Genomic DNA, 26566 nt, shown 5'->3' with positions numbered 1-26566 from the left:
ATAGTTTCTGGCAATGAGGTGCTTGGTACCCAGGATGCCTGGATGGCCAGATAGTGCAGAGTCATGATTTTCCCTAAGTATCCTTAGCCGGAATTGCAGGGGAACAAACAGCTTGTTCTCAGGAAGGCTCCCGGGAGCTGAACCTTCATCAGCCGCAATTACAGAAACTAAATCAGAATCAATAGCGGAAATGATTATACCTGGAGGCAAAATACAAGCAGGATCTTCCTCCGAAGGAGGGATGGCCATGAAGCTACGTGACAGTGCATCAGCCTTAACATTTTTAGACCCAGCCCTATAGGTAACCACAAAGTTACCCACTTGGTAAGGTCCCCAGAATTCCAGTCAAACGTGGGATTATGCAACTGCAACCAGGAAAGGCCTAAAACCAAATCGGACGATAATCCCTGCATTAACAGTACAGAGCACTGCTCCAAATGCATGGAGCCAACAAGGAGTTCAAAAACAGGGGTATGCTGTGTAAAATAACCATTAGCAAGAGGAGTGGAGTCGATACCCACTACCGGGACAGGTTTAGGCAAATCAATCAAAGGCATAGCTAGAGACATAGCAAATTCCACAGACATGATATTAGCAGAAGACCCTGAATCCACGAAGGCACTGCCGGTAGCAGACCTACCACCAAAAGAGACCTGAAAGGGAAGCAAGATTTTATTACGTTTCATATTTACGGGAAATACCTGTGCGCCCAAGTGACCTCCCCGATGATCACTTAGGCGCGGAAGTTCTCCGGCTGCATTCTTACGCTTAGGACAGTTGTTCACTTGATGCTTGTCATCCCCACAGTAGAAGCAGAGATCATTCTTCCTGCGGAAATCTCTACGTTGTTGGGGGGACACGGAGGCCCGGAGTTGCATAGGTACCTCCGAGTCTTCCGGGGAGGAACGAAGCAACGGAACCTCAGGAGGCATCATGGGGGAGTCAGAGGAGAAAACATCAAGACGTTCAAGTCGTCGTACCGCTAAAGCCATAACCTGGTCTAGGGAGTCAGAAGAGGGATAACTAACTAGCAGATCTTTCACCACGTGCTTTTCTGTTTACAAACATCCAAACAGAGTGTCATAATGATGGCGGCTGCGCGAAAAGCACGCAGCTGCGCACCATATGACCATGACACACAGAGCTGTTAAGTGCCTTTTGTGCATGCAAAACGCTGCATTTTTTGCGTGCGCAAAACGCACACGCTCGCGTGAATCCGGCCTTATTTGTTTTTCTTCACATTGATCCTATCCCTGTACCAAACTAGCTAAATTCAGATCAGCAACTACAGCAACAGAGAAGGCAAAGAGGGAATAACTGTCCCCCACTTGATCTGTCTCTTTGATCAGAATGGAAGAATAACCTGGATGATTACATTTAGGTTATATCTTCCACTGGGAAATATAGAATTGCTAGATCTAATTAGAATTTATGATAGAGTACACTTCTTTGGAAATATAAGAATAATAATAATTTCAACATTTAGATTTCTTTATATGATAATCTGGTGTTGGTTAATATTAAAATTGATTAAGGCTATAAAATATTAAATGCTTTCACCATGGAGCTCCACGGAGTGGGGTTGTAGGTCTTTCAACTCCTCCTCAACTCATTTTGAGTTTTTTCCTCTGTAAACTTCAGAGGAACTGCCTTTGGGCATACAGTTTTTTTTTAAATTTTATTTTATTTTTTTGTTTTTTTTCCCCAAATAGGTTAATCCTTGGGTATACTGTCTTCAACCATGCAGACAGGCCTAATGGTAGGATCATTTAATGTAAAGGGTCTTCATAGTCCTGAGAAACACTCAATCCTAATGAATATGCTGAAGGAAAAAAAAATTACAGGTGGTTTTTCTGCGTGAGCGAAAACCATTTAACTTAACAAAACGATGGTTCCCCAAGGCATACAACAGTTATACACCAGATCCAAAATCCAAAGGAACTAGTATGCTGATTATCTCACTCCCTACCATGGGTATATCTTGACTCACGGAGTAATGGAGATGGCAGAATGCTTCTTCTAAAGGGTTCCATTGCTTCCCAGCTCTTTACCTTTGCCACTATCTATTTACCATATGTTGGACAGGGGAAGGTACTGGCATCTTGTTTGGAGACACTGGAGGAGATTGGAGAGTGAACTATAGTTATTGGTGGGGATTTTAATGTAGCACTAGAACCAAATTTGGATGTGTCAACAAGGTTGTCAGCTATGTCATTCTCCCAACATCGGCGTATTAGACGATTATTGCATGATCATCAATTGGTGGACACATGGCGTCTATTACATCCTGCAGAACGGGATTTTATTCCACAGTACATAACTTATATTCCAGACTGGATCTATTCCTTATCAAACACCAAAAGTTGCCATCCCAGCAAGATGCTACAATAGACACAATAACTTTTTCAGATCATGCTCTAATTACAATGACCATCTTACTAAAATCACTGATACCTTTCCAGTAGCAATGGAAGTTTAACACCTTATTACTAGAGGATGAGATAATAGCATGGAATTCTTCCTACTCAACGATAAAGGGGATGTAGACCCAGGTACACTTTGGGAAACTCATAAATGTGTGATCAGAGGGCTCTTTATTAACCCCTTAATGACCGCCGATAAGCCTTTTCACAGCGGTCATTAGTGGGCTTTATTCTTATTCAATAGCCGTTTCACGGCGCTGCATCAGAATAAAGTAAACAGAGCAGGGAGCCGATAAATGTCCCTGCTCTCAGCTGCAAGAGGTAGCTGAGGGCTGGGGGCGTCCCTGCTCGAACTTGGGAGATCGATATTAGTATCGATCTCACCTGTTTAACCCCTCAGATGCAGTGCTCAATATCGTGCACCGCATCTCAGTGGTTTTGGAGAGGGAGGGAGCTCCCTCTCATCCCACGACACCTGGTGATAAGATCACCGAGTGTCTGTCTCCGATGGCAGCCGGGGGCCTAATAAAGGCCCCCAGGTCTGTCCGTAGTAAATGCCTGCTAGGTCATGCAGTATTGCAGTGTGTTATAATAGTGATGGGAGGATCGCATAGTGAAGTCCCCTAGTGGGACTAGTAAAAAAGTTTAAATAAAGTTAATTTAAAAAAAAGTGAAAAAAAAAAATGAAAAACCCAGTTTTTCCCATTACAAAATGCTTTACTATTAAAAAAAAACACAATAAAGCAAAAAAGTTACACATATTTGGTATTGCCGCGACCGTAACGACCCAGACTATAAAGCTGTTACATTATTTAACCCGCACGGTGAACGCCGTAAAAAATTAAATAAAAAACAATCAAAAAATTGCTGTGTTCTGTTAATCCTGACTTAAAAAAAATTGATAAGTGATCAAAATGTCGCATCTACTCCAAAATGGTACCAATAAAAACTACAAGTCGTCCTGCAAAAAAAAAAGCCCTCATACAACTGCATTGGCAGAACAATAAAAAAGTTATTGCTCTTCAAATATGGAGACACAAAAACAAATAATTTTGAAAAAAAAAGTATTTTTACTGTGTAAGTAGTAAAACATACCAAAACTATACAAATTTGATATCTTTGCAATTGTAACAACCCGTTGAATAAAGTTATTGTGTTATTTATACCACACGATAAACGACGTAGAATTAGGACGCAAAAAAAGAGTGGCAAAATTTCAGGGTTTCTTCTATCCCCCCCAAAAAAAGTTAATAAAAGTTCATGAATAAATTATATGTACCCCTAAATGGTACTATTAAAAAGTACAACTTGTCCCGCAAAAAAACAAGACCTTATACAGCTATGTCGACGCAAAAATAAAGAAGTTATAGCTCTTCGAATGTGACGATGGAAAAACGTAAATAATGGCTTGGTCATTAGGGCCCAGAATGCAAGCAGGGGGAAGGGGTTAAACAAGGTACACTGAATAGAATAGTACTATACACTGTGCTCCTGAATATAATAGTACTATATACTGTGCTGAATATAATAGTACTATACACTGCGCCCCTGAATATAATAGTACTATACACTGCGCCCCTGAATATAATAGTACCATACACTGTGCCCAGGAGTTAAATTGTCAAACACTGTAAAGTAAAACAACACACTAACAATGCCCCCTGTACATAGCACCAGTCACAATGGCCCCTGTAGATAGTACCAGTTACAATACCCTCTGTAGATAATGTCTCCTGTAGATAGTACCAGTTACAATGCCCTCTGTAGGTAATGCCCCCTGTAGATAGAGCCAGTTACAATGCCCCTTGTAGATAGTGCCAGTCACAATGCCCACTGTAGATAATGTCCCTTGTAGATATTGCCAGTTACAATGCCCACTGTAGAAAATGTCCCCTTTAGATAGCGCCAGTTACAATGCCCACTGTAGATAATGCCCCCAACGCTGCAGAGAAAGAAACAAAACATTCTCACCTGTCACCGTTCCCGCATCTTCCTCCAGCACCGCAGGAGTGGTCAGAGACCAGACAGTGTCATCCATCGTAACGGCGCAGTCAACGTGATGACATAATCGCGCTGGCTTTGTCATTAGTTTATTGCCGAATGGGAAGAAGGGAAAGGATAGTTCCCTTTCTCGCCAGCGCTAATGTAAGCAACTGTATCCGCATCCTCAGGATGACGATACAATTGGGTGAGAGGTCCCGCTGTAATTTTAACAGCCGCTACAGGAGAAACAGGGCAAACTGGGTCCCCTTCCAGCCTCGGGCCCCGGGTACTTGCCCAGATTGCCCTTATTATAATCCTCCCCTGATTACCACGTATTTTATATCTATTTCAGACACTCCCAATTAAGATCCCAACCTCATTTTTTAAAATAATCAAAGCTATACAGACTATCTTTGTTTGGGCAGGGAAGGTTCCACGGATAGAACATCCACTATTGTGTAGATCAAGGGAGAGAGGAGGACTTGCCCTCCCTGACATAAAATCATACTATTTAGCTACCCATCTAGTTCGGGTATTGGATTGGTTTAGACATATGAAAGAAAAACCTTGGGTTGACTTAGAACAATCTTTTACAAAAATCCCACTTATGGCTTCCCCATGGATTGAACCTAAATACCTAAAAGATTTACAATCCCATCCAACTATAGGGGCAACACTGGCTTGTTGCTCGAATATAGTGGTGAGGACATAATTTCTGCCAACATACTCTCCTCTGTATCCTATTTTGGGGAATCCTCGCTTTGTACCTGGTTTAGAAGATCCAATCTTTCGAGTATGGATCTCATATGAAATTCCCGGACATCTGATTTAATTTCAGGTTCTGATTGGCTTACAATCCCGGAATTATCGGCTATTGAAGACCCTAGTCCAGTAGGTCCTTGGAGAGTACTCCAACTTCGTTACTTTTGTACCTCTCTAACTCAAAGCTTATTATTTACAGGTACAGAAACACCATTTGAGGCCCTTTGTGTAGGTTCAGGATTATTAAGACATACACTATCCATGATTTACTCGTTGCTTCAAAATCCTCCAGATCAATCGCCTCCGCCATATCTTCTTAAATGGGAAACAGATTTGGAACTATCCCTATCTCCGCCAAGGCGGATTCATATTCTTACATTAATACATAAATCGTCTATTAGTTCTCGATATCAAGAGACAAGTTACAAAATACTGACCAGATGGTATAGAGTAACATCTCGCTTACACACAATCTTTCCAGAGATCTCATCTATGTGTTGGAGATGTAATGAGGCAGAGAGTACTCTTCTACATATTTTTTTGTTCGTGTCCAAAGTTATCTTCTTTTTGGGAGAAAATAAGGTGTGTGATAGGGGAAGTAACAGATGAGACCATTCCATCAGACCGTGCACTACTTTTGCTTCATCACTGCGATGTACCAATCAAAATATACAAGCATTCATTGCTCTGCTCTTTAGTCTTGGCAGCAAGACAATGTATTCCAATTTTGTGGAAGAAAAACACAGCTCCCACTATATTTCAGTGGATTATTAAGGTTAAAGAAGTAATGCTAATGGAAAATCTGACCTCTTCGATAAAAGGTGGTTACGACAAATATTACAAAACATGGCAGAAATGGATAGAGTTTCAAGATACGGAAATATATGGAGTTCTTTTGCTAGAGATTTTTAGATAATTCATTAACTGCGGTTGATACCCCTGACTGTCTTATTTGTCTTCTTGTTTTTTTTTTTTTTATGTTTGTGTTTTTCTTGTTTTTTTTTTTTACTGGGCGAGCGGAAGAAGAGGGTTGGTGAAAATCATGAGAACTAAAGACTAAAGTGGAAATCTTAAATCATTATTTATTTATTTTTTCGAGATTGTGATATGTAATATATGTCTTTTGTTTTCACATTTCATTACTCTGGTTTTTGTATGATTAGAAACTTTAATAAAAAAGTTAAATATAAAAAAAAAAAAAAAGCTGAGGAGTCTCCTCAGTTACACTGCCATTCTACTACAGGGGCTCTGCTCTTTCCCTGACAGGGAAGAAAACTATTTCTCTTAGCTGCTCTGCAGAGAACAGAGGATCACTATTCTGATGCCTGTCTGTGGGAATAGTAACTGAGCATGCATGTCCACCAGTACTCTGCTCATTAGTTGGACGCAGTGGCGTAACTACCGATATAGCAGTCATAGCGACTTCTACGGGGCCCATGGCATGAGGGGGCCCATTGCGCCAGCCGTCACGGGCCTCCCCATGCTATGGCTGCTATAGCGGTAGCGGTAGCGACGCCACATTCAATAGCGCTTGCGTCCTTTGGATGCAAATGCTATTGAAGGCTACTGTACACAATGGCGTAGCTCTAGGAGTCGAAACGGTTGCAATTGTGACCGGGCCCCTAAGCCTGGGGGCAATATACTGTGGGGTCAGTTATGGGAGGCATTATACTGTGTTGGGGCAGCTATGGGGGCCAATATACTGTATGGGGCAGCTATGGGGGTCTTATACTGCATGGGGGCAGCTACGGGGCATTATGCTGTATGGGGGAATTTGATTGGGCATTGTACTGCATGGGGGCATCTGTGTGGGCATTATACTGTATGGGGCATCTGTGTTGGCATTATAATGTATGGGTCATCTGTGTGGATATTATACTGTATGGGGCATCTGTGTGGGCATTATAATGTATGGGGCATCTGTGTGGGCATTATACTGTATGGGGCATCTATGGGTCAGTATACCGTTTGAGGCACTATACTGTATGGTGGCAGCTATAGGAGCATTATACTGTGTCATGTCATCTGCCACGCCTGGTACCTCCTGCCACGTTTTGCATCACCTACCGTCAAAGTACCATCTGAGCCTAGCCTTGCTACTGTCTGGACTATTACAGGTTCCCTTGTGTTTGGACTTTGTAGAAACTTGGTACAATGTTGTTTGGCCAGCTGCTACTCCGCTACGGCGATGCGGCCTAGTGGGTCCACATACCCACAGATTGTGATACTCAGTACATACATACAGTACCAGCACATATACAGCTCAGTACAGAGATCATTTGCAAATTCAGTTTAACCCCTGCCATATAGGTTTGTACGGCATAAAACTACAGCTCCCAGCATTGCCCGAACAATGGTAAGGATATGCTGGAAGTTGCTGTTTCACAAAAAAAAATTATATGACCCGTCATCTCGCTGCAGATTGTACAGTGACTACAGTACTGATTAGTTAGACGCAGAATAAACATTTACATTTAGTGACTCATAGATGACTCCTCAGATTCTAGTCGTTATTTTTCTCTTTTCTTCTCCATCCGGTCCAGACCTCTATAATGACTTCTCCCATACATGCCCCATTTCTGCAGTTTGCCACTCAGAATTCTTCAGCTTCTCACTTTTCAAACATATCTGCACCTTTAAACAAAGATAAAATTCTCATGGTGCCACACACTAAGCCTGTAAATATAATTGCACCAAAAACTGTGTTCTTGAATATAATAGCCCCATAGACTGTGCCCCTGAATATAATAGTACCCTTCAATGGTGTCACACATTGTAAAGTAAAGCACGACACATACACACAGTGCCCCCTGTAGATAGTGCCCCCATAGAGCTCCCTGTAGATAGTGCCCCTCATAGAGCCCCCTGTAGATAGTTCCCCCAGAGATCCCCCTGTAGATAGTACCCACTATAGAGCCCCCTGTAGATAGTACCCCCATAGAGCCCCCTGTAGATAGTGCCCCTCATAGATCCCCCTGTAGAAAGTGCCCCCCATAGAGCCCCCTGTAGATAGTGCCCCCGATAGATCCCCCTGTAGATAGTGCCCCGCATAGATCCCCCTGTAGATAGGGCCCCAATAGAGCTCCCTGTAGATAGTGCCCCCATAGAGTCCCCTTGTAGATAGTGCCCCACAAAGATCCCCCTATAGATAGTGCCCCACATACAGCTCCCTGTAGATAGTGCCCCCATAGATCCCCCTGTAGATGGTAACCCACATACAGCCACATGGAGTTAGTGCCCGACAAACAGCCCCCTGTAAATAGTGTCCCATACATAGTGCTCCCATTTAGCCTCCTGTAGATACTACCCCCATAGAGTACCCTGTAGATTATGCCCCCATAGCGCCCCCTGTATATAGTGCCCCCATTGAGCCCCCTGTAGATAGAGCCCCCTGTAAGTAGAGACACTTACACTGTTCACTGAAAAAAACAAAAACTTTACATACTCACCTGATCTCGTTTCCACGCCATCCTCTAGCATAAGAGGCCTGGTCTTTTCTGAGCAGTTCTGCTGCAGGTGAATGATGTTAGCGGCATGATGACGTCATGGTGCCGGATGGGTCATTGAAAGGCGCTGAATGGCAGGGCAAGGAACTAATGAACCTCCTGTTTGGTGTTAGAGGCGCCCTTAATGCATATGGTTGAAAATGGATAGTACGGAAGCGCTTGTGCACTATTATATGCACCAGTGTGAGGTGTGATCAAACTGTAATAATAAAAAGATGAAACAATGTTTGAAATGTAGTAAGTTTACACCAAAATAAAATTATCTACATGTTACAGAGAACAAATCAGTTTTTGTTTTTCATTTTATTTGTTCTATACCTTTCAATATGGAACCCTTTGTAAGCAAATATAGACAATGGTCTCTTGTAACCACAGAAAAGTCTAAAAAACAATAAATGAAAGGGCCATATATTTACCTTACTAAACACAAAAACTGTTGACATAAGACTTAATGTATGCAGACATCAGCAGAGAAATGCATATATAAGAGTAGAGGCTATTTTGTTAGGAAGCATCAAGCTCTTAACCACATCATCCACAAAAATGGGAAAGGTAATGTATATTGGATTTTATTTATATATTTTTGTTTGATACCTGGTGGTTTAGAACTGGTTCTTCTATTGAATGCTATATTTTAATTTATCAAATCATTATTTTCTATTATAATCATTGCATACATCCTTTGTCTATAGTTTGCTTCCTTATAGCATAGTTATATAATCAGTGATAGGGAATCTGTAAAATTCCTCAATTTAAAACTATCCAAAGCCTGAAAATTCAGGACTGATTTTGTATTTTTTTTTTTTACATAAATTGATCACAAGTTCTCTGCAGTGACACAATAGGGGAAATTAAGCATTACACAACAACAGATGCTCTCTATAGCTGTTCTCCGTTCTGGCTCATATAATGTATGTCAATCCTTCATAGGGGACTTCCCTCTATTATCTCAATTCCCTGAGGGCTCATTCAGACGAGCGTGTATCTTTTACTTGTGCCGGCCTTTAAAACATATATGTTAAAACATGTATTTCAATGGGGCCATTCACACGGCCGCTGTTTCAACGGAGAAGGGTCCGTGAAAAAAATGGACATGTCCTGTTTTCCTGCATGTCACGCATCCCTCCATAGACTCTAGTCCATGGGAAAACCGTGACAATGCGTCCGCACAGGTACACCTCGGACGTGATAAACTGCAGTTTTTCACGTCCGAGGTTAGCTACTCTTGTCTGAATGTAGCCTAACAGCGTATTTAAATATTAGTATTGTCTCTTTATCTCTCATTAAAGAGGCTCTGTCACCACATTATAAGTGCCCTATCTCCTACATAAGGAGATCGGCGCTATAATGTAGGTGACAGCAGTGCTTTTTATTTAATAAAATGATCTGTTTTCACCACTTTATTAGCGATTTTAGATTTATGCTAATGAGTTGCTTAATGCCCAAGTGGGCGTATTTTTACTTTAGACCAAGTGGGTGTTGTACAGAGGAGTGTATGACGCTGACCAATCAGCGTCATGCACTCCTCTGCATTCATTTAGGCAGCGCATAGGGATCCTGTTAGATCGCTATGTGCTGTCTTATACTAACACATTAACGATACTGAAGTGTTTAGACAGTGAATAGACATTCCACGGGATGTCTATTCACAACCTCTGCACTTCGTTACTGCTTTTGTGGTAGTTACAGCAGAGCAAAGCGTAATCTCGCTGTAACCTGTCATTTACCGCGTAATCTGGCGAGATTACGCTTCCTCTGCTGTAACTACCACAGACAGAGTAACGAAGTGCAGAGATTGTGAATAGACATCCCGTGGAATTGCATGCCCCATTGACAGTTCAGGTTTTTTTTTAAATATCGGGCGCCAAATATAACAGCACCAATATCTAAATAACGGAGGGAGGTGGAAAAAAGTGTAATGTGCCCCAGGGTTTGTGCAGCCCTGCTCATTACATGGTGCACTCAGCTGCACATGTATGGGCAGATGAAAGGTTCTCTTTAAGGATCTCATAGGCAGGATGGTGCCATCCCTGAGGTAAAATGAAAACCTTACCTCTAGAAGCATGATCATGCCTTTCTGTCATAAGGAGCAGTCAAGCAATAAATTCTCATACAGTATCACTTTTGCCCTGACAAAAGAAATCTGTTAGAGATTTTTTTCTGCTGGACAAGATTCCTCAGCAAGCAGATGAGGACAAGGTCACAGTGAATGCAGTTGATGGCCGCTTACATATTAGTCCGGCTGGTGCAGAACAAAGCAGCATAGGAACATAAAGGAAATTTATTACCTGGACTGTACCAGAAACTAGAGCAGTGTGACCAGCAATTCTGTGCATCTTATTTTTTTAACGACACTAAGTCAGATATTTTTTGATAGGTGTTATGAATGATAATATTATATGAGCATCATGTCTGCTGATTCTTTTCATTATATGTCCCACTTTAAGTGTATCTCCACACGTAGCGTAAATACTGCGGATTTTCCGCAATGTATTTCATTGCGGAAAATCCGCAGTGTAATACAATAGCGGCTGAGTGCATGAGATTTGAACAAATCTCATCCACATGCTGCGTAAAAAAAGACATGAAAAAACATTCATAAATTGACCTGCGGTGCGTTTTTTTTAATTCGCAGCATGCCAATTTATGCTGTTGGGGTTTTTTCCCATTGAATTCAATGGGGAGGTAAAACCCGCAACAAATAGCAGATGTTGGGATTTTTGCAGCGGAAAAGCTGCGATTTCACAGCAAAAATCGCAACTCAGAAAAAATAAAGACATTATACATACCCAGTTCTCTTTGCTTCAGCTTCCAGTCCAGCCTCCAGGGATGAAGTTTCAGCCTATGTGACTGCTGCAGCCAATCTCAGGCTGCAGCGGTCACATGGGATGAGAACGTCATCCCAGAAGGCCGGGCTGCAGGATGTCAGAGGGACGCATTGCCTAGGGATAATTATTTTTTTTTTACCACTGTTTTCCACAGCAGACCTTCCAGCCGAAAAACTGCACCATAATTTGTTGCGCTTTTTCAGCTGGAATTCCCTGTGGGTTCCAGGGCGATGCTTTTACACAGCGTATCCGCCTTGTGTGTTGTACAATTTTAAGAATACAGGGTTTTTTGTTTGCAGGTTTCTCATGGGAATTTGTACTTAACTGACCTCAAGCTTGATAGTAACGTTAAGTTTAAAAAATGTTTGTTCTGGCAACAGATTTTCTTGAAAATTTCAACTTTTAAGCACCTGTTTGGACATGTAATATAACTCAGAAACAAAGCATAAAAAGCTCTAAAAAAAATTTAATCTACAGATCATATTTTATGAGGACAAGAACTTCCAGGGCCGCTCCTATGAGTGCAGCTCTGACTGTCTTGATATGACACCTTATTTCAACCGCTGCAACTCCATTCGAGTAGATAGTGGAAACTGGATACTGTATGAGCACCCCAACTACAGGGGAAGCCAATATTATCTAAGGAGAGGAGAGTACCCTGATTTCCAACAATGGATGGGATTCAATGATTCTATTAGGTCCTGTCACCTGACACCTCAAGTGAGTATCTGAAGCACAAATCTTTTTATATGTTATTACCACAATATAGCACTCAACATGTAAAGTAAAAGCGAGTACCAAAGGGTTTGTGCACTATATTAAAGGGCATGTTGCTGGCTCTGTGTATTGGAGAGAAAGGAGTTGGATCTTATGGTGGCATGTGGCAGGTACACTTTGTCATATGGAGGGTACTTTTATGGTCAGGTGTGGGCCATGCACTTATTTGGGGCATACACTTTGTAATTAGTAGGACAAGTGTCGGACACTTTGTATACTGAGGCATATTCCTGGCACTGTATTTGGGAGTCTTGTGGCTATTGTTGTACATTGAGGCATGCATCTATAATGGTATGAAGGGTAGTGGCTGTCACTTTATTTGTACCCTGTTGTTGACATTGTTAATGAGTCTGACAGCACTTAAAAAACAAAAAGAAAGAGAGAGAGAGAGAGAGAGAGAAAGAGAGAGAGAGAGAGAGAGAAAGAGAGAGAGAATTTTAGTCAATGTACCTAGAATTTTTTTTAAAGGAAAGTTTACATTTTTCTTTTACTATTAAATTCTATTATATTACAGGGTATATTAACTCCTTCCCGCCGGATCACGTATATTAACGTCAATAAAAACGGTGTCTTACCGCATTTTGACGTTACTGTACGTCATGGAGATGAAGCTGGCTCAGGAGCTGAGCCAGCGACATCACCGTCGGGTGACAGCTGTATGTTACAGCTGGCACGCTGAGGTATCGGCCAGGACCGGAGCTAGCCTCCAATCCGACCGATTAACCCCTCACATGTTGCGTTCAATAGAGATCGCAGCATGTGAGGAGTTTATAGCCACCGGCACCCCAGCAACGTGATCGCTGGGTTGCCGGTGGCTGCAAAGGCGATCGGAGGGCTAATGCTTACCTCCCGATCAGCCTGTAACGGAATCCTCCTTTGCCCCGTCGTCGGCGGGGCCCAGGAGGCTTCCGGTACCATCGGCAAGATGGCGCCGGCTCAGCTTCCGGCTCAGAAGCTGAGCCGGCGTCATCAGCAGTGGGTGTCCGCTGTATGTTACAGCGGACACCCCGATCTATCGCCAGGAACCGAAGCTAGCTCCGATTCCTGGCATTAACCCCTTCGATGCAGCGATCCATTGTGATCGCTGCATCCTAGAGGTTTGTAGAAAATCGGCAGCCTTGCCATGCGATGGCAAGGCTGGCGACTGTTACTATGGCAACAGGAGCCCTAACAATGGACTCCTGTCTGCCATTACGTAAGCTGATTAGGCCCCGCCCAGAGGCGGAGCCTGATCGGCTTGCTGTCAGTGAACAACTGACAGTTCCAATACATTGCACTACATAGATAGTGCAATGTATTAGAACATCAAACAAACAGTTGGACATTCAAGTCCCCTAGTGGGACTAAAGAAAAGTGTAAAAAAAAAGTGTAAAAAAGTCAAAATAAAAGTTGTAAAACATACAATAAAAGTTTCAAATAATAACACAAAACACAATCGCCCTTTTTCACTTATCAAGTCATTTATTATAGAAAAAAAATAATAAAGCCATACATATTTGGTATCGCTGCGACCATAACGACCTGAACTATAAAAATATTATGTTATTTATCCAGCGCAGTGAACGCCGTAAAAAAAAACCTCAAAAACACTGCCATAATTACTATTTTTTTGGTCACGGTCTTCCAAAAATTGAAATAAAAAGTGATCAAAAAGTCGCATGTATCCAAAAATGGTACCGATAAAATCTATACCTCGTCTCGCAAAAAACAAGCCGTCATACAGCTCCATCGACGAAAAAATGTAAAAGTTATGGCTCTCACAACTTGGCGACAGAAAAAATAAATTCTCTTTCCAAAAGTAATTTTATTGTGCAAAAAGTTATAAAAAAGTTCTATAAATTTGGTATCGCCGGAATCATACTGACCCGCAGAATGAAGGTAACATGTAGTTTATAACGCATGTTGAACGCTGTATAAAAAAAAAACAACTAAAAAAACTATGGCAGAATTTCTTTTTTTTTTGTCACCTTGCCTCCCAAAAAAAGGATAACAAGTGATCAAAAAGTTGATTGTACCCCAATATGTACCAATAAAAGCTACAGCTCGTCCCGTAAAAAAAGAGCCCTCATACCACTACGTCTATGAAAAAATAAAATAAGTTAAGGCTCTAATAATTCAGGAAAGAAAATTATCCAGTTGTGAAGGCCCGAGGGGAACGTTTCTTCTGTTTCAAAAGGCGATGTATCAAGGCACTAAAATTAGGGAATCAGGAAGGGGAGGGCCCAACCATATCCGCTGGAAGCGACGGTGCCCGTATTATACCAGGACAACGCTTTCCCGGCAAAATTCCCCAAACTGCAAAGGTGCGGAGTGTGGACCAAAAGGGGGATAAGGAAGGACGCCAGTTATCAGTGCGACACCGGCCTGTGCAGAAAGGATCGATCACAGCGTAATACACATCTATGGATCATTTTATTATTTTTTTTACCTTATTATTATACCACCTGACTATGCCCCTGATGTACTCTGCCCAGCTCAGATATGCCCCACATTATAAACGGAAACAACAGTGATACTCCAAACAAAACTATTACCAAGCAAATTCCACGCTCCAAAACCCAAATGGCGCTCCCACCCATCTGAGCCCTACAGTGTGCCCAAACAGCAGTTTACTTCAACATATATGGCATCACCATACCCGAGAGAACCCTTTTAACAATTTTTGGGTGTGTGTCCCCAGTGGCACAAGCTGGGCACGACATATTTGACACTGAATTGGCATATCTAGGGAAAATTTTTAATTTGTACCTTCCGCAGCGCAATCATTTATGGAAAAGACACGTGGGGTGAAAATGCTCACTACACCTCTTAATAAATGCCTTGAGGGGTGCAGTTTCCAAAATGGGGTCACTTCTCAGGGGTTTCTTTTATTATTTCACATCAAAGCCTCTGCAATTGTGAACCAATACTTTATATGTCGCCAAATTAGGCCTCAATTTTACATGGTACTCTTTCACTCCTGAGCCCTGTCGAATGTCCAGGCAAAAGATTAGGGCCACATGTAGGGTGATTCTAAAACAGGGAAACACCGCATAATAATTAGAGAGCGGTCTTATTATGGTGGCACAAGCCGGGCACCACATATTGGCGTATCTAAGGAAAAATTCCCATTTTCATTCTCCCACATCGTGTGCACACGAATTTCTGCAAAACACCTGTGGGGTGAACATGCTCACTACACCCCTAGGTGAATACCTTTAGGGTGTTGTTTCCAAAATGGGGTCTCTTCTGGGGGGGATCCACTGTTTTGGTCCCACAGGGACTTTGCAAATGCAACATAGCGACCAGAAACCAAATGCAGCAAAATCTGTACAACAAAAGCAAATGGCGCTCCTTCCCTTCCGAGCCCTGCCGTGTGCCCAAACAGCATTTTATGACCACGTGTGGGGTATTGCCGTACTCCAGAGAAGTTGCTTTACAAACGTTGGGGTTCTTTTTTTCCTTTATTTGTTGAGAAAATTTAAAATTTGGAGCTAAAGCTACGTCTTATTGAAGAAAAAGGATTTTTTTTATTTTCACTGCCCAATTCTAATAAAATCTATGAAACACCTGTGGGGGCAAAATGCTCACTACACCCCTAGATGGATTCCTCAAGGGGTGTAGTTTTCTCAATGGAGTCACTTTTTTGGCGTTTCCACTGTTTTGTCCCCTCAGGGGCTTTGGAAATGCGACATGGCCTGCTCAAACCATTCCTGCTAAATTTGAGCTCCAAAAGCCAAATAGCGCTCTTTCCCTTCTAAGCTCCGCTGTATGTCCAAACATCCGTTTAAAACCACATGTGGGGTATTGTTTTACTCGGGAGAAATTGCTTTACAAATGTTGCAGTGCTTTTTCTCCTTTAGTTCTCGTGGAAATTAGAAAAAATTAGCTAAACTTACATTATCTTTGAAAGAATGACGATTTTTATTTTCACGGCCTACTTCCAATAATTTCTGCAAAAAACCTGCGGGGTCAAAATGCTCACTATACCCCTAGATAATTTCCTCAAGGGGTGTAGTTTCCCAAATGGGGTCACTTTTGGGGGATTTCCACTGTTTTGGCACCGAAAGAGCCCTTGAAACCTGACATGGTGCCTAAAATATTTTCTAATAAAAAGGAGGCCCAAAATCCACTATGTGCTCCTTTGCTTCTGAGGCCGGTGCTTCAGTCCATTACCGCACTAGGGCGACATGTGGGATATTTCTAAAAACTGCAGAATCTGGGCAATAAATATTGAGTTGCGTTTCTCTGGTAAAACCTTCTGTGTTACAAAAAAAATAGATTAAAAATAAATTTCTGCAAAAAAAAATGACATTTGAAAATGTCACCTCTACGTTGCTTTAATACCTGTGAAACGTTTAAAGGGTTAAGAAACTTTCTAAATGCTGTTTTGAATACTTTGAGGGGTGAAGATTTTAAAATGGGGTGACTTTTTGGTGGTTTCTAATATATAAGGCCCTAAAAGCCGCTTCACAACTGAACTGGCCCCTGTAAAAATAGCCTTTTGAAATTTTCTTGAAAATGTGAGAAATTGCTGCTAAAGTTCTAAACCTTGTGACGTCATAGAAAAATAAAAGGACGTTCAAAAAACGATGCCAATCTAAAGTAGACATATGGGGGATGTTAATTAGCAACAATTTTGTGTGCTATAACGGCCTGTCGTACAAGCAGATACATTTACATTTAGAAAAATGCAAATTTTTGCAATTTTTCACAAAATTTTGGTGTTTTTCACTGGTAAATATTGAATTTATCGAGCAAATTTTTCCACTATCATAAAGTCCAATGTGTCACGAAAAAACAATCTCAGAATCGCTTTGATAGGTAAAAGCGTTCCGGAGTTATTACCACATAAAGTGAAATATGTCAGATTTGAAAAAATGGGTCTGGTCCTGAAGGCCAAAATGAGCTTGGTCCTGAAGGGGTTAAAAGAGAATGTTATAGGAAGATATTTGGTTCATCAGTAACATATACAAGAATGTCTATGGTTAATTGCTTCTATTTTCATGTTTTTTCTTCTAAAGCACCGTGGTCCATTTAGAATGAGAATATATGAGAAAGAAGACTTCAAAGGGCAAATGATGGAGTTCACTGAAGATTGTCCTCAAGTATATGAACAGTTCCGTTATCGTGACATTCACTCCTGCAATGTTTTTGATGGACAATGGGTTTTTTATGAAGAACCCAACTACAAAGGGCGTCAGTATTACTTGAGACCTGGAGAGCACAGGAGATATAATGACTGGGGTGCCACAAACTCCAAGGTTGGCTCCTTCAGAAGGGTCCAGTATCTTTAATAAACAAGAATAATTTAATTACATGCTTAAAATAAAAAAAATACGAAGATATTTCATTTGTATTTCCTATTTTATTCAGTGTGAGTACTGTTGCTAATTTTATTTAACACAATCACAATTTTTGACACAATGGGGCAGATTAACTAATGCTGTCTAAGAATTAGACAGCGTAAACTTATACCCTGTGTAAACAGGGCAACGATCAGCCGATGAACGAGAAAACGCTCGTTCATCGGCTGATTGTATCTTTTTAAATGCCGAAAGTATTATCGTTGTCGGCAGCACATCTCCCTGTGTAAACATGAGAGACATGATAGAAATGTATGGGGATGAGTGATCAGAGTAACGAGCGCTCGTCCCCATACATAGCTCCTTGTGAAAGGAGCAAATGAGCGCCAATCAACGAACTGTCTGGTTGATCGGCGCACGTTTACATGGCCCATGATGTAATACCACCTTTAGATTAGGCAGTCAGAAAATGCGCCAAATTTATTAAAGTGGCGCACACTGCTAGATCTTGCTAGATCTTGCTAGATGTTACACACTTTTCTCTTCCTTATACCACCTCTTGTTTGTCTTAGTTTACGCAATTATTTTGCAAAATTTTTATGCACAATGGCACTAGACGATGCCCCTTTCCCTCTAAGCCATGCCACTTGTTGAGCACAGCAGAAAGCATGTCTAAAGCAGTTCATAAATGTGGCCCAGGGCATGTGCACTAGAATTCTGGCGCCTTTTGAGATAGAATTCTTCTACATTTGGAGAAGCAAATCTGTGTCCTAAGTATAACAAACAAGCAGGTGCCTCATTGAAGTCCTGGTGCCATTCCTTTGTCCTATGTTTTTTTTCTAAAATTTGTTGACTTGTGTGCATGTATATATATATATATATATATATATATATATATATATATATATATATATATATATATATGTATATACAATACAGAAGAACATTCGATCAGTACATTCCAGCAAAATTATCAAAATGTGCGCTACTATTGTAGGTAGATTTAGCAGCAATGGATATTTATTTATTTATAGTGTTTTAGGTGGCATTGGTTTTCGCAGAGTGCTGTCGCCATTTTTGGACATTGTATTGTTTTGCAGTCACAGGTGTACTTGCACCTGTACACATTTTTTTTTCATTTTGCTGGAATGTGCTGATCAAACGTTCTTGCATATTGTATATATGTGGGGGTAGCATATATATATATATATATATATATATATATATATATATATATGGAATTTACATACCGTAGTTCAGGGGTCTCAAGCACGCGGCAAGTGGGCCGCATGCGGCCCCTGGGGCTGTCATCTGCGGCCCGTGGGACACAGAGCAGCTAGTATCGGCTCTGCTCCGGGACTCTGTGGAATTCCCTGACATCGCTGTCCACATATGAACAGCAATGTCTGGGGCTTCCCCGGAGCCGGAGTCCCGGGCAGAGCGCTAGTAGAGGCTCAACTCCGGGACTCTGTGGAATTCCCTGACATCGCTGTCCATATATGGACAGTGTGTCAGGGTCTTCCCCAGAGCGGAGTCCCGGGAAGAGCACTAGTATCGGCTCTGCTCCGGGACGCTGCGGAATTCCCTGACATAGCTGCCCATATATGGACAGTGTGTCAGGGTCTTCCCCAGAGCGGAGTCCCGGGAAGAGCACTAGTATCTGCTCTGCTCCGGGACGCTGCGGAATTCCCTGACATAGCTGCCCATATATGGACAGTGTGTCAGGGTCTTCCCCAGAGCGGAGTCCCGGGCAGAGCGCTAGTATCGGCTCTGCTCCGGGACTCTGTGGAATTCCCTGACATCGCTACCCATATATGGAGAGTGTGTCAGGGTCTTCCCCAGAGCGAAGTCCCGGGCAGAGCACTAGTATCGGCTCTGCTCCGGGACGCTGCGGAATTCCCTGACATAGCTGCCCATATATAGACAGTGTGTCAGGGTCTTCCCCAGAGTGGAGTCCCGGGAAGAGCACTAGTATGGGCTCTGCTCCGGGACGCTGCGGAATTCCCTGACATAGCTGCCCATATATGGACAGTGTGTCAGGGTCTTCCCCAGAGCGGAGTCCCGGGCAGAGCGCTAGTATCGGCTCTGCTCCGCGACTCTGTGGAATTCCCTGACATCGCTACCCATATATGGACAGTGTGTCAGAGTCTTCCCCAGAGCAGTGTCCTAGGCAGAGCGCTAGTATCGGCTCTGCTCCGGGACTCTGGGGAATTCCCTGACATCGCTGCCCATCTATGGACAGTGTGTCAGGGTCTTCCCCAGAGCGGAGTCCCGGGCACAGCGCTTGTATCGGCACTGCTCCGAGACGCTGCGGAATTCCCTGACCTAGCTGCCCATATATGGACAGTGTGTTAGGGTCTTCCTTAGAGCGTAGTCCCGGGCAGAGCGATATTATAGGCTCTGCTCCGGGACTCTGGGGAAGCCTCTGACATCGCTGTCCATACATCGACAATGATGTCAGGGGCTTCCCCAGAGCAGGAGTCCCAGTGATGTCAGGAGCACAGCTGGAGTCCCAGGAAGAGCCTACTAGCGCTCTGCCCGGGACTCCAGCTCTGGGGTTGCCCCTGACATCTCTGTCCATATATGGACAGTGATATCAGGAGCAGAGCTGGAATCCCGGGCAGAGTGCCAGAAGCGGCTCTGCTCCGGGACTCCAGCTCTGGGCAAGCCCCTGACATCACTGTGGTAGCATCTGCGGAGGGCACTGTGGCGGCATCTGCGGAGCGCACTGCGGCGTCATCTGCGGAGGGCACTGCGGCGGCATCTACGGAGGACTCTGCGGCGGCATCTACGGAGGACTCTGCGGCGGCATCTACGGAGGACTCTGCGGCGGCATCTACGGAGGACTCTGCGGCGGCATCCACGGAGGACTCTGCGGCGGCATCCACGGAGGACTCTGTGGCGGCATCCACGGAGGACTCTGTGGCGGCATCCACAGTAACTAATTGATTAACAATAATTTTGTATTGTATCAAATTTGAAAGTAATGCGGCCCGTCAACTTCCCATTTTTTCTATATGCGGCCCACTTACCCGGCCGAGTTTGAGACCCCTGCCGTAGTTCATCATGAACCCAATAGCATTTGTGGCAGGAAATGCTGTCATCTATAGTTCCAAAGGTCACCTGCCAGTAATAATATAATAATAAGGCGCTCTGTAGATCGGTGTGATTTGTGGAACTACATGCAACAGGGCCCAAGGGAGCATGTTTGGATACAGCAGTTATAGCAGTCCATAAACAGGAGACAATTTTCAGCCCCAATGTCGGGAAACAAATGTCGCAGCCAGAAGTGATGTAACAAATCGAATCTTTGCTGAAGGTGGACTACTCTTAGAAAGGCAGGACTCTTATAACGTTACACATGCAGGTAATACAGTCTTTTTCGACTAAAAATAATTATACTCCCTGTCGATGATAATTTCCCCAATTTTTGACACCTGCATACACAGCGAGCGTGTTTCATCAGCTTTTGACCCACTTGGCAACTCTGCTTTTAGGAAGCCTCAGCAATATTTTCCCTGCTTGGCAACTTGGATTCCAATCAGTCTTCTCATAGACTTCCGCTCTCTCAACAACTTTGCACTTCACACCTTGAGCTCTGCAAATACGGGTAGTCGACAACTGCGTTAACTCTATCCATATCTCAGAAACAACAGGCTCTCTTTGGACTTATTCTATGTCACACTCCGCAGAATGTAGGGGGAAATCTCTATCTGTTAACCGAATAACTCCCAACAACCTTGGCGCCACCATTCCCAACCATTTATTACGTGTTGTGTTTCCACCATCACCCCCAGACGTCAAACTACGTGCTTACTCCTGCACATCTCGGAAGCTTTTACACTACAGCACCTTGGACCTCCTATTATATGGTGCATGGAATAACATTTCCCCGCCTTACATCCTTGCTGATGTAGAGAAAGTCACATTCCCTAACAAGTTCACTACACAGAGGAAGTCATCAACACCCATCACACCCAAAACCTGCACAAACACATGGACACAAATTAAACAAAAGTTTCACCACTCTGGGAGAGCCCCATTGAGTGGCTGGTCAACAAATTTAAGTCTGAACTAATGTATACATGTTACTTAAATCTTGTTTGTTGATATTGACTGGTTCAGTAGTGTAACATGTACCCTTGTTCCTATTGTATCACCCCCATTCCTTGTAGATTGTAAGCTTGTGGGCAGGGTTCTCAATGCTTATATTTATATTGTAATATTGTATCTGAGCTTCATTGAATGTCACTGTACCCTGTTATTTATTTTGCAGCGCTGTGGAAAACTTTGGTGCTTTATATATAAAACGATGATGATTATCATTTCTGACACAATAATTCTGACATTTAGTGTGTACATAATAACTGTGATACAAAATTGTGCCATATATTAAGCAAGTAAAAAGCCATTATGCCTCACAGTCAGTGGCTTAGCTATAATGGTCACAGTGGTCGCAATTGCCCCAAAGCCAAGGGGGCCCACAGCCCCCCCCCCCCCACACCCCACCTATTTACAGTTATAGTAATATGTAATAAACGACATGGGCCCCTGTTACTATAGTGACAGTATGCTTACCCTCCTCGCTCCAGGTGTGGCGCTGTTCCGTACTTCTTTAGCATTGTGACGTCATGATGCTAAAGAAGTCCGGACCAGCGCATAACGCACAACGCACAACGTCATGGACATCAGGACCTGCGCTGCGCCCGGAGTGCAAAAAGAGGGTAAGTATAATATTTCTGGCTTCTGGGGCCCTGTTTCTAAGCCTAACATGTGGCATCTAAGCCTACCATGAGGCGTATGCACCGGAAATGCGCTAAAATTCTGGCACATCTCGGGTGATCCTAGGCCAAACTAAACAGTGACAGCTCTAAGCTGTTATTGGTTAGTTTATATCACGTGGTGCCCTGTTACCTCAGTTCATTGACCTACTTTTAAAAGTAGGCCAATGAACTGAGGTAACCTGGGACCACTTGATGTAAACTAACCAATGACAGCTTAGAGCTGTCACTGCTTAGTTTACTGTCACAGACCCAGGAAAGGTAAGTATAATAATTATTTTGCTTTTTTATGTGTTACTAATGGGGTTTTTAGTTTATATTACAGTTTCGGTTGTTGGACTACTTTGGTTTTGAGGACTGATTCGACGACTGCGTTTTTTTAATTCTCAATATATATATACACACATATACATAATTTTTGGGGGAGGGTATATGTGTTAGGGCTATTGTCCCTGATGTTTTAACACCTTAGCAACGCCGCTGACTGCTAGTGCTGCATCGTTGGGTCACTTAGGAGACCCAACGATGAAGCTGAAAGCTGTAGGCTGTTGGCCATGAGAAGAATTTGGGGTGACCCAAGAAGAACTTTTGCATTGGGGCCCACAATCCTTTAGCTACGCCCATGCTTAGAGAGCATAAATAATAATGTCATACAATGCTCAAATAATTGGTCAATATGTCTGCCATATAATACTGTGTACACAAAATAGTGCCCTAATAAGCCTTTTCTGCACATGTTTGACAGGTCTATGTCTGGATAACATTTTAGGGTATTGAATAGCTTAGTCTCCCCAAAAATGTATACACATTACTTTTATTTTACATTTTTTACAGTAAAAGGCAATACAAACATATGGTATACATATTCTTTGTGAGTTTCTTGAAAAAATTCCTTATAAAAATATATATTTCAGAATTTTATTTCTAATAATAAAGAAACTAAATTTCTTTAGATGCCAACATTGGTCATTACTAAAAACACAATATAGTCTGCAGAGCACTAAATAGTTCAGACTCTCCTGTTTCATATACACTATGTGACAATGAACAGTAGCTTCTAGTGTGACTAAACAACAGTATATAGAAGAGAAACAAAAAAACACCAAAAGCTATACATTTTCTTTTGTAGACAAAAGTTAGTGTCCCTTGAAATGCACAGTATGCAGGCATCAGCACTGCATACTGTGCTGATGCCTATATAAAGGCCTCTCCTCATGTTCAACCACTGAACTTTTGGCATTTAGCATAGTTCAAAATGGGCAAGGTAAATGTATTTTGATTAACTGCTATATATTGTTTTTTAAGTTTCTAGGGAAACTAAGTACTAGTGTATGGTTTATAAGACTCTATTGAAGCTTGTCTATGTAGTCAGAATGAGTCGTCTTCATCATACAACTGCATTTTCTATACTGACATAAAATGATTCACCCAATTTTTGAAGTTCTGATCAGACAAATAGCTATTTTTAAAGTTGTATTACAGTTTAAAATCAAATCTATCTATCTATCTAGAAAAAACAGTCGCACAGTGCAAGCCTACCAGGGTCAGGACCTTAAAACCCAGATCAGTAGTGTATCCATCCATCCATCACTTTTTTTTGTTGAACATGTCCTGAATTACAGCATTTATTGTAGTTAGTTGTCAATCAGTCACATAAAATTATGCTGGTTCTAATATAACATATTTAAAATTTTTTAGAAAACCTATATACGCCTCATATAATTATATCCAGAAAAAGAGTATTTTAGATATGTAAGTCCAAAAATAAAAATTGTATTATTCCACAAATTGGAAACCCTCCCAAAGATACCCATACATATACATACAAAATAAAAACATACTTAAAATTGAACAAACTCCGAGGTCATCAAATAACCACCATAGCCTAATTATTATAATAATACATGGTATACATCAGGTAACATAACAGCACAGGGCAAGAGCATGTAATCTTCAAATAGTAAGAGTTCCTAATAGTATCTGCCTCCACTTTACCTAGGTAAAGTCTGTTAAAGATGTTAAACTGGCTACCATACATAAGTAGTGGGCATGGTTACATATCTATTACATGTGGCTGACATAATGGCTGTTGATGGTCTCAGGAGATGAACACCTCGACGCGCGTTTCGCACCCTTCGTCAGGAGTCCACCTATAAACGTCAATGGGTTGATTTTAAAAACGCATGTTCTGTTTTTGCATAGATCATGTGTGTATTTTTATTATCCATATTTCACCAACATTACACAACTTTCCAAAAACAACAAAAAAATGTTAATAGTATAAAAAAAAATCTTAACGAATACAGATGAAAATGGTCAGCCCAGAACACAATACGGAACAAAAATGCATATAGTAGGGAATCAAAACGGAATAAATTGTAAAAAGAACCATCTGGATTGGATATCCGCATTTGAACCACATTGTCAATCGCAAGTCATAAACAATGGCCATACAGTAGAACTGAGCGGGCTAAATATTTTTTAATTATTAAAATTATTTTATTTCTACATTTTTGTTTTCAATGTGAACACAAAAAAGTATGTAATGTTTAAGGTGGTGTGTGATGGGGATTAACTATAGCCATACAATAGAGCAGTCATCCTAATTATTGGACTGGTAGGAAAAAGTTCACTGAAATTAAAATGATAGGTAAGAGGAGTACATTGAATATATCCATCTGAGTAGTGTTCTGTGTTTGGTGTCACCTTTTGCTTTCATTGCAAACTGTTAATTATTATTTTCATATTTTCTTCCTTAAAGAGGCTCTGTCACCAGATTCTCAAATCCCTATCTCCTATTGCATGTGATCGGCGCTGCAATGTAGATAACAATAAAGTTTTTGTTTTTTTTAAAAACGTTCATTATTGGCCAAGTTATGAGCTATTTTATATATATGCAAATGAGCTTTGAAATGGACAATTGGGCGTTTTTTTTTCGTTATGTCCAACTGGGCGAGTATTGTGTTTTTAACTGGGCGTGTTTTTACGTGTATGACGCTGACCAATCAGTGACCAGTCAGCGTCATACACTCCTCTCCATTCATTTACACAGCAGCGATCTGCAGCCACATACACAGAGATTAACGTTAATCAAGTGTCCTGTTAATGAATACACATGACCATCCAGCCTGGACGTCATGTGTATTCAGAATCCTGACACTTCTGACTCTTTTCTTTGAGATATCCAGCAAGGGAAACAAAATCTCGTTTACCTCCGTAATCTCGCGAGATTACGCGTGGCTTGCTGGAATCTCGCAGAAAAGATTCAGAAGTGTCAGGATTCTGAATGCACATGACGTCCAGGCTGGATTTCATGTGTATTCATTATCAGGACACTTGATTAACGTTAATCTCTGTATATGTGGCTGCACATCGCTGCTGTGTAAATGAATGGAGAGGAGTGTATGACGCTGACTGGTCACTAATTGTTCAGCGTCATACACGTAAACACGCCCAGTTAAAAACACAATACACGCCCAGTTGGACATAACGAAAAAAAAACGCCCAGTTGTCCATTTCAAAGCTCATTTGCATATATATAAAATAGCTCATAACTTGGCCAAAAATGAACGTTTTATAAAAAAAAATATAACTTTACTGTTATCTACATTGCAGCGCCGATCACATGCAATATGAGATAGGGATTTGAGAATCTGGTGACAGAGCCTCTTTAAGCATAATGGTCCTTATAAAATAAGGATTTATGAGAGAGGCGACTTCAAAGGACAAATGATGGAGTTGTCCTCATGTCTATGAGAGATTCCGCTACCATGATATTTACTCCTCTCATGTACATGATGATGGTCACTGGATGTTTTATGAGAAGCCCAACTATAAGGGACATCAGTATTACATGAAGCCTGGAGAATACAAGAGATTTTCAGACTGGGGAGCTTTAAATGCTAAAATTGGATCATTCAGAAGAGTCCATCAGCTTTTTTAAAATTTCATATCTAGCAATCTATAAAATTGCAATGACCAGAAACTGTGTAAGCTTCATTTTTATTAACTAAGAAATAAAAAAAATGCTTTTTATATATGTATATACATACAATATATATGCTCTCAAGATCCTTTGCTAAGACATATTTGCAAGGCAAACTAGGTGAGTCCAGGCCTATGCTCGTCTTTAGAATTTATTTGGGGCCAGGGTGCAGTCAACATAAGATCTAACCATTGCTTCTTCCTTCAGCGTCAAGGTCACCTGAGTCAGTGTGCTAA

At 41.7% G+C, this 26566-nt stretch overlaps 1 protein-coding gene across 1 annotated transcript; it reads left to right on the top strand.

Moving 5' to 3' along the window:
• The first annotated feature begins 4595 nt into the window (after positions 1 to 4595).
• On the top strand, positions 4596 to 17571 carry LOC142656598 (gamma-crystallin-3-like). The gene is made up of 4 exons (XM_075831528.1): positions 4596 to 4611; positions 5245 to 5297; positions 11980 to 12222; positions 17283 to 17571. Exons 1-4 carry the CDS (start codon positions 4596 to 4598, stop codon positions 17553 to 17555), a joined length of 585 nt encoding a protein of 194 aa, XP_075687643.1. The 3' UTR covers positions 17556 to 17571.
• The last annotated feature ends 8995 nt before the right edge of the window (positions 17572 to 26566 follow it).

The sequence above is a fragment of the Rhinoderma darwinii genome, chromosome 6, assembly GCF_050947455.1.
Source record: "Rhinoderma darwinii isolate aRhiDar2 chromosome 6, aRhiDar2.hap1, whole genome shotgun sequence".
Classification (NCBI taxonomy): Eukaryota; Metazoa; Chordata; class Amphibia; order Anura; family Rhinodermatidae; genus Rhinoderma; species Rhinoderma darwinii.
The sequence above is the reverse complement of the archived record's forward strand: the minus strand, read 5'-3'. Positions and strand labels throughout refer to the sequence as shown.